This window comes from Salvelinus sp. IW2-2015, linkage group LG16 (genome assembly GCF_002910315.2).
Source record: "Salvelinus sp. IW2-2015 linkage group LG16, ASM291031v2, whole genome shotgun sequence".
Lineage (NCBI taxonomy): Eukaryota > Metazoa > Chordata > Actinopteri > Salmoniformes > Salmonidae > Salvelinus > Salvelinus sp. IW2-2015.
The window spans coordinates 8810167-8826712 of record NC_036856.1 but is presented as its reverse complement, the minus strand read 5'-3'; the positions used below and the strand labels follow the sequence as shown (position 1 = coordinate 8826712).

The window sequence follows — 16546 nt, the reverse complement described above, 5'->3', positions numbered from 1 at the left end:
CCCTCCCTCCCTCCCACATTTACCAACAATCAACATTCCACACAGTTGGATCTGCATTGTTAAGGTTTGTACCACAGCCATTGCAGCCTAGATTCTTCCCATGGTTTCCATGTTATTGGGAGAAAAATAAAATAACTATGGAGTTCATTGATTTAAATGTAATTTTGGACAAATACATCTCAATAGTACCCATTTTAATGTCTGATGTTTCATCTGTCATGCATTTGATTTCCTAGATGTAAGACCATAGTGGTGTGAAGTAGATGTAGAATCACAAACATTCCTTTGCATTAGTAAGCTAAACTGAGATCCATATTATGTTTGTCATGACCCCTTCAAGTCTTTATTCAGAGTGACAAAGTTGATTTGAAATAGTCTGGTGTACATGTACAAGGTAGTCACTAGAGCGCAGTAAAGCTATGTTCAGTGTGAACCTTCCCATTTCTCAAAGCGAATGCCCTCTTAAATGGAATGCCCTCATCAGGAGTGTCATGCACCCCAAAAATCTGAGGGGACACAGTATGTGAGGATGGCTGGGGGTTTGAAAAACACCTGAAACAGCTTTTTCTTGCAATCTAGAGCCATAATCATTATGCTTAATTTGATGTAAAAAATAATATATATAAAAACATGTTTTTGCATTTCTAAGTAATGAACATTTTGGCCATGATGARTCAAGCTCTTCCACTGGACTAGCTGTAGCAGTGACATCCTCTCAGGTGAACTTCAACCCCAAAGGAAGATTCTTCTTTAACAGTTCACAGGCAACATACCGATGATGCCTCAGCACTTTTAAACAGTGTTCTTTTCTGTTTTTGTTTCCTTATGAGACCAATGATGGGTAAAGGGAATGGACATGTTCCCATAACAGTTTATCAAGTCATGTCAGTGGTCATAAAGGAAAGGAGAAGAAGGAAGCTTCTGTACTGGGACACAAAATGATCACCAGGAAATTAGCCAACTCATTCCCTTAGTTCAGGGTTCTCCGACTCCAGTCCTGGAGGGTTACTGGGTGAGCAGGTTTTTGTTTCAGCCCAGCACTCACTGACCGGTTACAAATAATCAACTAATTACAGACTTCAGTTTGGACCACAGGTCATTTTTAATCTGGGTCATCTTGTTTGATTTGCCTTGGCGATGTGAATGGGTTTCTCTTCTCTCCCTACCTTGTTATAGCGGTTTGTCAGTCTCGTGCACTTTTCCCTGTTCGGTAAGAGGGTGTGGCTTCAATAACTGACATGATATCGGCTGAACTTTGCCTGTGCTGTAGGGTGCTCAAAAGACAGAGAGAGCGGGAGACGCAAGACAACAAACTTGTCTTGTTTGCGGTATACTAATTAAGGTAGGGTTAATTACTTAATTTCCCCAAATTAACTGTACTTTTGATCCAAATGCATTTCAATGGCATTATCGATACTTACATTATCTATGATTTGTAAGCACTTCAGTTAAGTGGCAGTTGGGTGAGCAGGTGCATTAGCTTAGAAGACACTATGGTTGGATGTGCCATCTCGTCACACTGTCTACATTACTGAGTAATGACCTCTACTTATTTTCAAAAGTTGATGTCAAATTAAACCCATGTGCATTGACTGGGGGAGTAAGCCTAAGGTAAGTCTATTTCCCTATACACTTTTTTTGTGTTTATCAAGTAGTGGCTGTTCTCCATGTTTCTCCAAATGCTACAGCCTACCCTATTTGAGGAGGACCTTGTACACCCTGGTCTCTGTAGCTACACATCCTGTACCCACGGGAACACCATCACATTGTTTATTTGCAAAATGTCCTTTTTTWAAATTTTATTAGAGCTTTAATGAGCAGTTGGCATGGTTGTCCTTTCAAGACATGAAAACTGGTTTGAAATCTGTATGGTCGACAGACATAAGCTGTAGGGTATGACAACATGTATTTGGGCATTTATTTCAGACAGTCAATGAGTATATATATTAGCCTTGAATAAGTCTGAAGTTTGATGGGGACGACTTATCTGTGGCAAAATCTTTATTGCGTAAGTTGTTGWATTATCTTGTGTGCTACATGCAACTTGGCCTTAGTTGATCCATGCCACAATAGGCACTTTACTGACAGGAACTAGTGAGTGTTTTGTACACACACCAGTGTGAGGTAATAAATTAGTGGGGGAGAGGAGACTTGTGTATCTCCTGTCCCCCACCGATCACTCCTCTTCTCTCTCAGCCAATGAGCAAAGGGCAGAGGAGCCAATTCCAGAAAGTGGCGCTGAAAAGAGCTTATCAGGGGTACACAGTCCACTGTCACACAAGTGGTCACATGCGCACATACACACACTGCAGGCTGCCTTAGAACTCTTGGGATAGTGCGTTACTTTTTAACCCAAAATGTATGTATATTTGCTGAAGAGCTTATTCTGAGGTCAGCCAAAAGTCTTGGCATCTCAGGGAAGGTTAGGACTGGGTTCATTCCGGTCCATTTGTCTAGTGTTGTGCATCTGTCATGATTAGTTTAATAATTCTGTGTCAGCAGGGTTACAATGACAATCGTGAAATGCAGGATTGTTTTGTCGATGTCAATTTAAATTACAATGTTGAATGGAGTGGAAGCTTCCAGGGGCTATAGGTTTTACTCATTAGCCAACATGCTCGAATAGCAGTGAGCATGTTATGCTATAGAGATTCTAAGTGATACTGCTAGTTGCCATGCAATATTTTCCTTTAAATACTTTGTGTGGCATATTAAAATGATTGACAAGTCAACCCGCCATTGCACCCAGCCTCCAGTGTAGTTAGTTCCACATCAGTTGAGTGAAGAGGAACTTATCTGTTTTCATTGGCCAAGAGTATCTAATATCCTGCTCTAGTGTCAGTACTCCCGCCTCCAGATGAGTTGTGTGAGAAAGGAGTGAACACATTCCTCTCTCTCCCTCATTATGGTTCTTCATATATCTTCTGATAACTAGGCACTTTGAAAAGGAATTGTAGCTGCACACTCCTGGTCAGGGTTCTCCAAACCTGTTCCTGGAGAGCTACCCCTCCTGTAGATTTTCCCTCCAACCCCAGTTGTAACAAACCTGATTCATTTTGTCAACCAGCTAATTATTAGAATCRGATGCTAAACCTACAGGATGGTAGTTCTCCAGCAGCAGGGTTGGAGAGCCCTGCTCTAGGTACATGGCTGCATGGTTAAGATTAATCCATTGCTTGAATAAATTGATAACGGTTGATAATAACTACACTGAACAAAAATATAAAAGCAATGTAAAGGGTTGGAACCATGTTTCATGAGCTGAAATAAAAGATCCCAGAAATGCTCCATACACACACAAAATGTGTTTACATCCCTGTTAGTGAGCATTTCCCTTTGCCAAGATAATCCATCTACCTGAGAAGTTTGGCAGATCAAATGGCATGACCATTACATCGGTGCATGTTGTGCTCGGGACAATAAAAGGCCACTCTAAAATGTGCAGTTTTGTCACACAACGCAAAAATATTTTAAAGGAGTGTGAAATTGGCATGCTGACTGCAGGAATGTCCACCAGAGCTGTTGCCAGATAATTTAATGTTACRTTCTCTACCATAAGCTGCCTCCTTACATTGTTTTAGAGAATTTGGCATTATGTCCAACACGTGTACGACAGCGTGTTCCAGTTCCCGCCAATATCCACCAACTTCACACAGCCATTGAAGAGAAGTGGGACAACATTCTACAGGCCACAATCAACAGCCTGATCAACTCTATGCGAAGGAGATGTGTTGAGCTGCATGAGGCAAATGGTGGTCACACCAGATACTAACTGGTTATCTAATCCACACTGCTATCTTTTTTTTTAAAGCATCTGTGACCAACAGATGCATATCTGTATTCCCAGTCACGAAATCCATAGATTAGGGCCTAATGAATTTATTTCAATTGACTGATTTCCTTATATTAACTAACTCAGTAATAAGCTTTGCACAGAAATACCGTGACGAAATCCTGAGGCACATTGTGAGACTTATTAAAAAAAATAAAGGTCTGTGACCAACATACTGTATCTGTATTCTCATGTGAAATCATTGATTAGGGCCTAATGAATATTTTACAATTGACTGATATCCTCATATGAACTGTAACCCAGTAAAATCGTTCATTGTTTCACGTTGCATTTATATTTTTGTTCAGTGACTGTATGAGTTGTGCCGATAAATACCAATCCATGTACAATATTATGAATCGGAATGTCTTGGCTAAGACGGGAACAGACAGTATTTATGGATCTTCATACAGTCTCACAGCAATGGATCTGATAATCCTCCATACAGAAACTTCAAAGTTTGCAATAAATAGAGGTCTGACTGATGATTGAACCTTGTGTGTAATTCCCTTGCATGCCAGTTTAACATTCCTTAGTTGCCTTCTAGACCGACGCAAACATCTTCATCTTTTTAGACCATCTCACACATTGGTTTGCTCTACATTTTCCCAGTTTGAGTTCTCGTGTCTTTCCTGATCAGCTAGGTTTACTGCAAACATGGTCTCTCGCTCTCATGCGGAAGTAGGCATTACATTTAAGCTATAAATGTTATTGGCAACTTTTATATTGGCATTCCAAAGCAAATCTCAGCATCCTGTCTTGCACAACTTTTTTTTATTATTTCCCTTGTAAAACAGATTCCTGTAAACCATAAACCCCTGAAGTGTTATGCAACTAATTTCATTTTGGTGGCACAAGCCGTATTCTGTAATATCTGTGACGTGGTCACTGTATGCAAAGATGTAGCAACTCAGTGTCTTCAATAAAATATTGAATTGTAATTTGTTAGAAGTATTTGGACAGTGGAGGGCTTGTTTGATTGGTTATAATGATCCAGTTGCCACTTGACCATTTAATCTTTCTTAATTATTATATTGCTTAAGTGTTGGCCTATTTTTTTATATTTTTTTTATTGGTTGCAGAGACTCTCAGTTGCTGCACCTGATGATTCCCAGGATGTGTTGACCCAGGAGGAGGGAGACCAGATAGTGTTGAAATCTCACCAGCTTCCTGCCGCAGAAATCTCACCGTCTACACAGGAAGACACCACATTCCAAGGACCCATGGAAAGCACACCCAGAAAGTGGGTGCTTCAGCCCATGTCACCCAAACTGGAGCTGGCAGTAGACCTTCGCACCATGCTCAGCCCCYCCACCGATGAGCCCTTTAGCCTGGACGGGAACTGGCTCTACAACCGGAATGGCAACTCTTCGGCTTTCAGTTTTGACAGCATCTCCGTGACCCGCACCCAGTCCACAGTTATCGTATCCACCCAGCAGAAGGTGTCCCGGGATGTGGTGGTGCAGGCCAGGCAGGTGGCGGTGTCAGAGGAAGATTGTGGCAACACCAGCGAAGACTGGCAACCCAGTAGCCCTAGCAGTGCAGGGAGCACGGGCTCCCAACGTGGCTTCTACTCCTTTGTGGATGATCCGGTGAGCCCCGAGGCGGAGATGAACGAAGCCTGGATGGTGTCCCCAGAGAGACAAGCCAAGTTGGCGACCCTGAAAGAGGAAAGCAGCTTCAAACTGCAGACATATGCCGGTGGGAAGAAGCCAGGGACTCTGTTCGAGGAGGACGAGGACTCCCGCTACCAGGTGAACACCAATGGTGCCCAATTGAAGGCGGAGGAGGAGGAGGAGAAGCAGCTTAGACAGGAGATCATCCACAGTCAAGCCCCCAAAAAGATTGCCACATTCAGGGAGCAGTGGAGTGCACTCGAAACCCTGGATCTCAGCAAATCACCCAACAAGTTGCTCAAAGGGTTCAGCTTGTGCTATGGGCCAAGCAGCATCAAATCTGAGTCCACACCAGCAGCTGAGCCATGCACCATCGACAACGAACAGATCAACTTCAGCGCAGCACGGGAGCAGTTCCTAAAGATGGAACAGTCGAGGATCAACCCATTCCTGCAGAGTCCCAGCTCTCTAAAACCACAAAGAAGACTGTGGCAGTCAGAAGACAGCTTGCTATCACCAAGGAGCGAGAAAAAAGACTACCACTCTGCGGAATGGTTTAACCAAAGTCTGACCCCAGTGAGACGTCAGGACAAAGGGGAAAATGTCGCTGGCAGAAAGGTGTACCGCACAGAGGAGAGGGTAACCAAGAGGCAGAGTAGCCTGTTTGACGACCTTGACTCTGGACTGGAGGATCTATCGGGTGACACAAGTGTTGGCTACACAAGTGACGGAAGCACGTCCAATGACAACCCTCAGCCAGAAAGCAAGGGCACCCAATCGGCAAGTGGTTACAGAGAGACGCCCATAGAGAGGGAGATTCGTATCGCTCAGGAGAGAGAAGAGAGTCTTCGGCGATTGCGGGGCATCAAGCACACCGACGTCCAAGAGATGGTGGAGGTCAAGTCTCTGCTCTCCCAGCCTACACCGCCACTGATACCTGTTAAGGCAAATAAGAAGAACCGGGTGAGCTTCTTCATCCAGCGCGAGATCAAAAAGGACAGCCAGAGGGAGGAAGACCTGCTGCACCAGGGGAGAGTCCCGGGTCTGTATGACTGGGGAACTCCTCAGGAACTGGAGGATCGGAGAAAGATCTTTGAGCTTAGAGACCAATCTGGAGCCGAGGTCGAGACAATGAAAAGGGCTTGGTCATCACCCAGGGTCATTGTGAGGAGTAGCAGCTCAGATACGGAAGGCTACCCTTCCCCTTGCTGCCCTCACCGGCACTCAGAAGAGACCGAGTTGTACATCGGCAGCATGAGCGCCACTCCAAGCGTCAATGCCACCAGCAAAGGCTGGAGTTCAGAGTCCCAAGACCTCAATAGAGTACTGCCAAGCAGCTTCCCAGAGGAGAGGATCATGTTGAAAGGCAATGAGACCAGTGAGGCAGAAAGCGCTCAAGTCACAGTGGTGGTGAAGACAAGTACTAGTGAAATAGTAAATTACCCATCGTGGTTAGTGGAAAGAAAGAAGCCAGTTCCAGCCAGAGGCTCCTCGACTAAAAAAGCCTTCTCTTCGTCATCCTCACCTACACCCACTGCTTTTGCAGTGCAGATGTCTGAACCGAGTGATAAGCCTATTCCAACCTGGAGGGCGCACCTGGATTCTGGCGGCCTGCGACATCGAAGACCAAACGCTCCAGATATTATCCAGAAGGAGATTGAGCAGGATCTGAAACGTGAGCAGGAGCTCCGGGAACTGCGGGAATCCAGTAGCCTGTCTGCCTCTATGGAAGGAAACTTGGACTGTATAGAACGAGACGCTAAAGACACATGTCAATCGCAAAGCCTGCGAAGAGTCATTGTGGAACAGGAAGAGTCTGTCTTCTCTGAGAGCCCTTCACTTCCAGTAGAGCAGACGGGCTTGGCCAGATGGTCCTACTCATCTATCACTCCAGTATCAATGCTAGGTAGGATGGTTCAGTCCATTTATCCATACACACATCTATATAATTACAAGACTACGTAACAGAGGAATTATTCATGATGGCAATATCTTATACTTGTTTTTGGCTTGATTTAAGCAAATGTCTACATGCACCAATTGTCAAATGTCCTCACAATTCTAGCTTTAAGTGGAATTTGTTTGTCGTGTTTACTGCTGGCTTTCTTAGACTGGAAGACATGACAAACTGAATTAGAATCTGAACTTTGGTCATATATGGGCAGAGGAACCAATGCTGTGTTACCAGCCATGATTAATCATTGACACAAAGGCTATTACTTTGCATCAAAAAGGCTAAAATAAGTCAGAAAAACAAAACAGTGAATAATTGAATAATTTCTTCCTCTATTGCTGCTTTTCCTGATGCACTGAAATTGTGGTTCAAGGCCCAGTGCGTTTAAAAACATGCTTGACCTGTGTTTTATACATATTTCCACATTGAGGTTAGAGTAATATTGTAAAAATTATGATAATGCTCTTTTAGTGTAAGAGATGTTTGAAAAGACCGCCTGAAATTCCTTCCTGTTTTAGTGGGATGGAGTATTGACCTGCCTGGTGACATCACTAGGCGGAAAATTAGTTAATAGACCAATAAGAAAGAGTTCCAAACCTCTCTGCCAGTAAGAGCTAGTTTCATCTTTCCCCTCCCCACTCAGACCACTCCCAGACAGTCCTAGCAAAATTGCCTGAGATTGTTCTTAGCGAAGAAGCAATTTCTGTTTCTTTTTGACAATTTTAATTGAAAATAATCACAGTAAGGTACTAAATTATTACCCAGAATTTATTTGATTTTGAGATAAAAATTGGCTGCACTGGACCTTAAGATTGTTCTACATCCAGTCACATTAAAGGGCCAATGCAGCTGTTTTTATCTCAATATCAAACAGCACCTTACTGTAATAGTTTTCCATAAAAAATGTCAAAAATAGCATTTTAGCAAAACTGTCTCAAGCTACAATTTAGCTAGGACTGCATGCAACACTCACGACCGAGTTCCAAACTGCCGCTGGAAGCAACGTCAGCACAAGAACTGTTCGTCGAGAGCTTCATGAAATGGGTTTACATGGCCAAGCAGCCGCACGCAAGTCTAAGATCACCATGCACAATGCCAAGCGTCGGCTGGAGTGGTGTAAAGCTCGCTGCTATTGAGCAGTGGAAATGTGTTCTCTGAAGTGATGAATCACGCTCACCATCTGGCAGGCCGACAGACTAATCTAGGTATGACGGATAAGAGGAGAACACTACCTACCTGAATGCATACTGCCAACTGTAAAGTTTGGTGGAAGAGGAATAATGGTCTGGGGCTGTTTTTCATGGTTTGGGCTAGGCCCTTTAGTTCCAGTGACGGCAAATCTTAACGCTACAGCATACAATTACATTCTAGACCAGGGATGGGAAACTCCTGTCCCCGAGGGCCTGATTGGTGTTACACTTCTCCATCCCTAGCAAAAACAGCTGATTTAATCAAATTGCATTCTAAACTTAAGATCATGATTAGGTGATTGTTGGAGTCAGGTGTGTTAGCTGGGGCAAAACTGTGACACCATTCAGGCCCTCGAGGACTGGAATTGCCCACCCGTTCTAGACGATTCTGTGCTTGCAACTGTTTGGGGAAGGCCCTTTACTGTTTCAGAATGACAGTGGCCCCTTGCGCAAAGCGATGTCCGTACAGAAATTGTTTCTCAAGATCGTTGTGGAAGAACTTGACTGGCCTGCACAGAACCCTGACCTTAACCCCATCAAACACCTTTGGGATGAATTGGAACGGTGACTGCGAGCCAGGCCTAATCATCCAACATCAGTGCCCGATCTCACTAATGCTCTTGTGGCTGAATGGAAGCAAGCCCCCGCAGCAATGTTCCAAATTGTAGTGGAAAGCCTTCTCAGAAGAGTAGAGACCCACTACATATTATTGCCCATGATTTTGGAATGATGTTCGACGAGCAGGCGTCCACATACTTTTGGTCATGTAGTGTAGTTTCATCAGCTGTTGTACAAAACACAGGAAAAACTGTTGACTGCACTGGGTCTTTTTAAAACTAGTGTTACGGCAAGATGTCTACCAGTGTCCATTTTCATAGAGTCAAGCGTGTACAATGGTATGACTACAATTCGGCTATCATTATGTACAGTGCCTTCAGAAAGTGTTCATACCTCTTGACTTATTCCACATTTTGTTGTTACTTTTAATCTACTTGGAATTCAGGCTGTATTTGCACACTCCTCTACATGTCAAAATGAAAACATATTTTTGCAAAAAAATGAAATACAGAAATATCTAATTTACATAAGTATTCACCCCCTTAGTCAATACTCTGTAGAAGCAATTTTGCACCGATTTACAGCTGCGAGTCTTTCTGGGTAAGTCTCTAAGAGCTTCCACACCTGGATTGTGCAACATTTGCCCATTTTATTATTTTCAAAATTCTTCAAGCTCTGTCAAATTGGTTGCTAGACAACCATTTTCAGGTCTTGCCATAGATTTTCAAGTGGATTTAAGTCAAAACTGTAACTCGGCCACTCAGGAAAATTCACTGTCTTCTTGGTAAGCAACTCCAGTGTAGATTTGGGCTTGTGTTTTATGGTGTTGTCCAGCTGAAAGGTGAATTCATCTCCCAGTGTCTAGTGGAATGCAGACAGAACCAGGTTTTCCTTTCGGATTTTGCCTGTGCTTAGTTCCATTCAGTTTCTTTTTTGTCCTTAACAATTACAAGCATACCCATAACATGATGCAGCCACCACTATGCATGAAAATATGGAGAGTTGTGCTCAGTAATGTGTTGCATTAGATTTGCCCCAAACATACATTAACACTTTGTATTCAGGATAAAAAGTTAAMTGCTTTCTGACTTGTTGCAAACAGGATGCATGTTTTGGAATATTTGTATTCTGTACAGGCTTCCTTGATCCATCCTCTGTTTTCTCCTATCACAGCCATTAGTCTGTTTTAAAGTCCCCATTAGCCTCTTGGTGAAATCCCTGCTTCTTTCTTTTTTTTACCATCTACCAATAGGTGCCCTTTTTGCGAGTCATTGAAACCCCTCCCTGGTCTTTGTAGTTGAATCTGTTTGAAATTCAATGCTCGACTGAGGGACATTACAGATAATTGTTTGTGTGGGTTACAGAGATGAGGTAGTCATAAAAACAATTATGTAACGCAGTGAGTCCATGCAACTTGCTAATCACATTTTTACTCCTGGACTTGTTTGGGCTTGCCATAAAGGGATTGAATACTTATTGACACAAGACATTTCAGCTGGTCAAAAAATAAATGGGTTTAAAAATAATTTGCAAAGCCAACAGATTAGAAACTATTCTTCCCAAAAGAATACATTCTGATTAAACGGGTTTTATGAAAGTCTGACACTCCAGTCAACAGGCGCCTCTTTGTTCGTGAAGCGAGATGCATGATGTCAGAGTCAATATGACCTTCCTGAACTTGGCACTCGAGGAATTCGGTTTTAGTACATCTATATGCAAATGGTTTCAATTTTTCTCTAGCTCACCACAAGCCTCTATAATTCAGTTCAGTTGTAGGCATCCGATTCGCAAAATAAGTCTTTACACTGATGTTCGTACAAGAACACAATCAATCATTAGAACACGTGCTCTCGACAATCAACATTCAGCAGTATATTTATTTTTATTTTTTATTTCACCTTTATTTAACCAGGTAGGCAAGTTGAGAACAAGTTCTCATTTACAATTGCGACCTGGCCAAGATAAAGGAAAGCAGTTCGACACATACAACAACACAGAGTTACACATGGAGTAAAACAAACATACAGTCAATAACACAGTAGAAAAATAAGTCTATATACAATGTGAGCAAATGAGGTGAGAAGGGAGGTAAAGGCAAAGAAAGGCCATGGTGGCGAAGTAAATACAATATAGCAAGTAAAACACTGGAATGGTAGATTTGCAGTGGAAGAATGTGCAAAGTGGAGATAGAAATAATGGGGTGCAAAGGAGCTAAATAAATAAATACAGTAGGGGGTGAGGTAGTTGTTTCGGCTAAATTATAGATGGGCTATGTACAGGTGCAGTAATCTGTGAGCTGCTCTGACAGCTGGTGCTTAACTAGTGAGGGAGAAGTGTTTCCGAGATTTTTGTAGTTCATTCCAGTCATTGGCAGCAGAGAACTGGAAGGAGAGGCGGCCAAAGGAAGAATTGGTTTTGGGGGTGACCAGAGAGATATGCCTGCTACAGGTGGGTGCTGCTATGGTGACCAGCGAGCTGAGATAAGGGGGGACTTTACCTAGCAGGGTCTTGTAGATGACCTGGAGCCAGTGGGTTTGGCGACGAGTATGAAGCGAGGGCCAGCCAATGAGAGCGTACAGGTCGCAGTGGTGGGTAGTATATGGGGCTTTGGTGACAAAACGGATGGCACTGTGATCGACTGCATCCAATTTATTGATTGGGTATTGGAGGCTATTTTGTAAATGACATCGCCGAAGTTGAGGATTGGTAGGATGGTCAGTTTTACAAGGGTATGTTTGGCAGCATGAGTGAAGGATGCTTTGTTGCGAAATAGGAAGCCAATTCTAGATTTAACTTTGGATTGGAGATGTTTGATGTGAGTCTGGAAGGAGAGTTTACAGTCTAACCAGACACCTAGGTATTTGTAGTTGTCCACATATTCTAAGTCAGAACCGTCCAGAGTAGTGATGTTGGACGGGCGGGCAGGTGCAAGCAGCAATCGGTTGAAGAGCATGCATTTAGTTTTACTTGTATTTAAGAGCAATTAGAGGCCACGGAAGGAGAGTTGTATGGCAGTGAAGCTCGTCTGGAGGGTTGTTAACAGTGTCCAAAGAAGGGCCAGAAGTATACAGAATGGTGTTGTCTGCGTAGAGGTGGATCAGATACTTACCAGCAGCAAGAGCGACATCATTGATGTATACAGAGAAGAGAGTCGGTCCAYGAATTGAACCCTGTGGCACCCCCATAGAGATTGCCAGAGGCCCGGGCAACAGGCCCTCCGATTTGACACACTGAACTCTATCAGAGAAGTAGTTGGTGAACCAGGCGAGGCAATCATTTGAGAAACCAAGGCTATCGAGTCTGCCGATGAGGATGTGATGATTGACAGAGTCGAAAGCCTTGGCCAGGTCAATGAATATGGCTGCACAGTATTGTTTCTTATCGATGGCGGTTAGGATATCATTTAGGACATTGAGAGTATATCAGGATATAAGATTAACTGGGACAAATCCGAGATCCTCATAAATGTATTTAACTGGAACTCTGGCCAAAACTCTCCCCTTCAGATGGTCAGTCAATCTGAGATGACCGTGTCTTAAAGTAATGATGGACTGTCTTTTCTCTTTGCTTATTTGAGCTGTTCTTGCCATAATATGGACTTGGTCTTTTACCAAATAGGGGTTTCTTCTGTATACCACCCCTACCTTGTCACAACACAACTGATTGGCTCAAACGCATTAAGAAGGAAAGAAATTCCACAAATGTAACTTTTAACATGACACACCTGTTAATTGAAATGCATTCCAGGTGACTACCTCATGAAGCTGGTTGAGAGAATGCCAAGAGTGGGCAAAGCTGTCAAGGCAAAGTGTGGCTACTTTGAAGAATCTCAAATATATTTAGATAKTTTTTGGGGGGTTATTACATGATTCCATATGTGTTATTTCATAGTTATGATGTCTTAACTATTCTTCAATATAGAAAATAGTAAAAATAAAGAAACTCTTGAATGAGTAGGTGTGTACAAACTTTTGACTGGTAGTGTGTGAGATGAATTTGCACCGTATTAAAAATAACAATTCCACTTCGACATTACGGGGTTGTGTGTGTAGGCCAGTAAAACAATCTCAATTTAATCCTTTTTAAATTCAGGCTGTAACACAACGTGGAAAAAGTCAAGGGGTGTACTTTCTGAAGGCACTGTAGTTCATGTTGCATTCAACTTACATTTCGAATGTACTCTTAACACAATTACAAGCATGTATGTGTTCACTCAATGTTTCTCTGTTTCTTCCCCCCGATAAAGCGGACAGCGCATCTCGCTTTTCCACCTCCATTCGTCCCACTGCCCGTCTTCCCTCCTTTTCCATAGTCACTGCCCAGCCATGGGGCTACCCACGGCCCACCTCCCCTGTGGTGAGCAGGGTTACTCCCCTGTTGCCTGCTAGCCCGTGGGCAGAGATGGGTGGCTCCCCTGGGACCCCCACGCAAAAGGGCCTGACCGAAACCCTGCTAGAGGACTTTGAGGAGAGGAGAATCAAACTGAAGCTGGAAGAGAATGCTGTGAGGAAAGACTCTAGTTATTGATGCTGTCTACATACATTGTAAATCCATTATAGACACAAGACATTTAGGCGTAGTTTGGAAAGAAATACAGCAATGCAATATGCCTGCAAAAGAGTATTGATAGTGTTGGCGAAACCATATACATCTTGTGAGACTTCTCAATTCATAGGTTTTATATCCTACAATGATAGTGTGCTAGTTGTTAAATTGGACTTTTCTGTTACCTCTAGTATGCAGGAATTCAGCCTACTGACGATGTGAACAATGAAGTAAGTGGTTGCTCTTCTCTCTGCTGATATCCATTGAATCATTTGTCTCAGAGAAGGCCTTTATCACAGGTTCAATATGATGTTGATGCTATTTCTTCCATTGCAGGTCTTGGAGGCAACCCGCGTCACCAGGCACAAAAACAAGCGGGCACTGCGCTGGGAGGCTGGCGACTACACCAAGGAGGACAGCCAATGAGTCCACCAGCCTTCTCCACTGGAGGGTGAGAGAGGGTGGAAAGGAGAAGAGGAGATGAACAACAGGCATTTTAGGGAAGTTGTCCCATCTCAGCACATATGAATATACTCCGTCTACACACTAACTGGCTGAACTAATGATTGGTCCACTTTGTGATAACCCCCCGTCCATCATCTGCCACCTGAGCATTGCCCCGACTAGAGCAGGTACCCTTCCACGATTTATAAGAGAAAGGTGAACTGAAAAATATATGTAAAAAAAGACAAGATAGGTTTTAGCTGAGGCAGAAAATGGAATGGAAGTGGAATGAAAATGGAATTTAAGAGGAGTTCTGCGCCTGCTTAGAATGCATTGCCTTGTTTTGGGATGAATACGGTGTATGAGTTATTTTTAAGTCTGGCAGTCACTGCTAGGTAGCTTTGATCAGGCCCATCTGCCCTCAAAACGCTGCATAGAAAATGAGTGAGGGAGCTATTATCGTCTTGTCAGTTGTGCTTTGCAAAGCAAAAACAAGCAAGAAACCATCGGATATCCATTATGTATTTAATAAAGTAAACATTTCCAAACCAATATCCAGTCCAATGAAGCACTTGCAGTACAGTCTTCAAGACATGTTGACTTTTGTCTAATTTAATATGAAATAATATCTAATAAAGAGTTAGCTACAGCTGATATCAGTATGTTTGTGTTCTTAATTTGACTTGTATGTGCTGTGAGAGCAGAAATTTGCATAAGACTTTAACCCGCCAGGTTCTTATGTAATTATTGCCTTTCTTAGGTAATGTGTTATAAAAAAATATGTAAGTACTACTAAAGTTGTTTTTTGGGGTAATTGTAGTTTACTATTTATATTTTTGGCAACTTTTACTACATTCCTGAAGAAAATGTACTTTTTACTCCATACATGTTCCCTGAAACACAAAAGTACTTGTTACATTTTTCTTAGCAGGACAGGAAAATGGTATAATTCATACACTTGGCAAGAGAACATCTCCTGGTCCTCCCTACTGCCTCTGGCGGACTCACCAAACACATGCTTCGTTTGTAAATTATGTCAGTGTTGGAGCGTGTCCTAACTATCCGTAAATTAAAAAAGAAAGAAAATGGTGACGTTTGCTTAATATAAGGAATTTGAAATGATTTATACTTTTACTTTTGATACTTGAGTAAAAGTATTTGGTTTTAAATATACTTAAGTCGGATTCTACTGGATGACTTTTACTTGTCATTTTCTATTAAGGTATCCTTACCTTTACTCAAGTATGACAATTGGAAAAAGTACCCACCACTGGTTATATGAATGTAGCCTAGCAGTGAAGAGCCTTGGGCCAGTAACCGAAAGGTCACTGGTTTGAATCTTCAAGCAGACTAGGTGAAAGAATCTGGTGACGTGCCCTTGAGCAACCTTAATTGCTCCTGTAAGTTGCTCTGGATAAGAGGGTCTGTTAAATTGTAATGTAAGTTAAATGACAAGTTTAATCACACTCTAAACCGGACTGTTTGCAACATGACAATATCTGGTATAGACTATGGTATGACTTACTGCTGAGAATAGCCCAGGGAATGTAGATGCGATAAGAGATTCAACTCTGCTACATTTGGTGGTAGCGGTGGGATACACTGCTTAAACGAGCTGCGACGTCAAATCAGATGCATTRTAGATGAATAAGAGAATGTCGAACTGATTCAAATGGAGCAAGACATTGCCATCTCCTGGGCAYACACTTGAACTGATTGTAGGGGATTTGAGTGTTTAACTATAATGTTGAAACTAAAAAAGTATGACCATAAGTATGTGGACAGCCCTTKAAATTAGTGACTATTTCAGCCACACACATTGCTGACAGGTGTATACAATTGACTACACAGCCATGAAATCTCCATAGACAAACATTGGCAGTAGAATGGCCCGTACTGATGAGCTTAGTGACTTTCAACGTGGCATCGTCATTGATGTCACCTCTCCGACAAGTCAGTTAGTAAAATTTCTGACCTGCTAGAGCTGCCCCGGTCAACTGTAAGTGCTGTTATTGTGAAGTGGAAACATCTAGGAGCAACAACGGCTCAGCTGTGAAGTGGTAGGCCACATAAGCTCACAGAACGGGATCGCAGAGTGCATAGAGTAAAAATAGTATGTCCTCAGTTGCAGCACTCACTACCGAGTTACAAACTGCCTCTGGAAGCAATGTCAGCACAAGAACTGTTCTGATAACAATGTCAGCACAAGAACTGTTCTGATAATGTCAGCACAAGAACTGTTAGTCGGGAGCTTCATGAAATGGGTTTCAATGGCCAAGCAACCGCACACAAGCCTAAGATCATCGTGCGCAATGCCAAGCATCTGCTGGATTGGTGTAAAGCTCGCCACAATTGGACTATGGAGCAGTGGAAACGTWTTCTGGAGTGACGAATCAATCATACTTCA

At 42.7% G+C, this 16546-nt stretch overlaps 1 protein-coding gene across 5 annotated transcripts in view; it reads left to right on the top strand.

Annotated features, from left to right (window-relative positions):
* The window catches only part of misp (mitotic spindle positioning), a 15594-nt gene extending 801 nt beyond the window's left edge, over window positions 1-14793 (top strand). Inside the window, exons 1-6 of one of the 5 annotated variants that reach the window (XM_024004086.2) lie at window positions 1241-1342; window positions 1563-1611; window positions 4915-7354; window positions 13397-13653; window positions 13887-13925; window positions 14032-14793. In XM_024004086.2, the coding sequence (XP_023859854.1) occupies window positions 1582-1611; window positions 4915-7354; window positions 13397-13653; window positions 13887-13925; window positions 14032-14121 (2856 nt within the window). In that variant the 5' untranslated portion in view covers window positions 1241-1342; window positions 1563-1581 and the 3' untranslated portion in view covers window positions 14122-14793. Of the gene's footprint in view, window positions 1-45; window positions 65-1234; window positions 1343-1562; window positions 1612-4914; window positions 7355-13396; window positions 13654-13886; window positions 13926-14031 lie in introns of those variants that run through there. The other 4 variants (XM_024004084.2, XM_024004089.2, XM_024004088.2 and 1 more) reach the window with 4 other exon arrangements.
* The last annotated feature ends 1753 nt before the right edge of the window (window positions 14794-16546 follow it).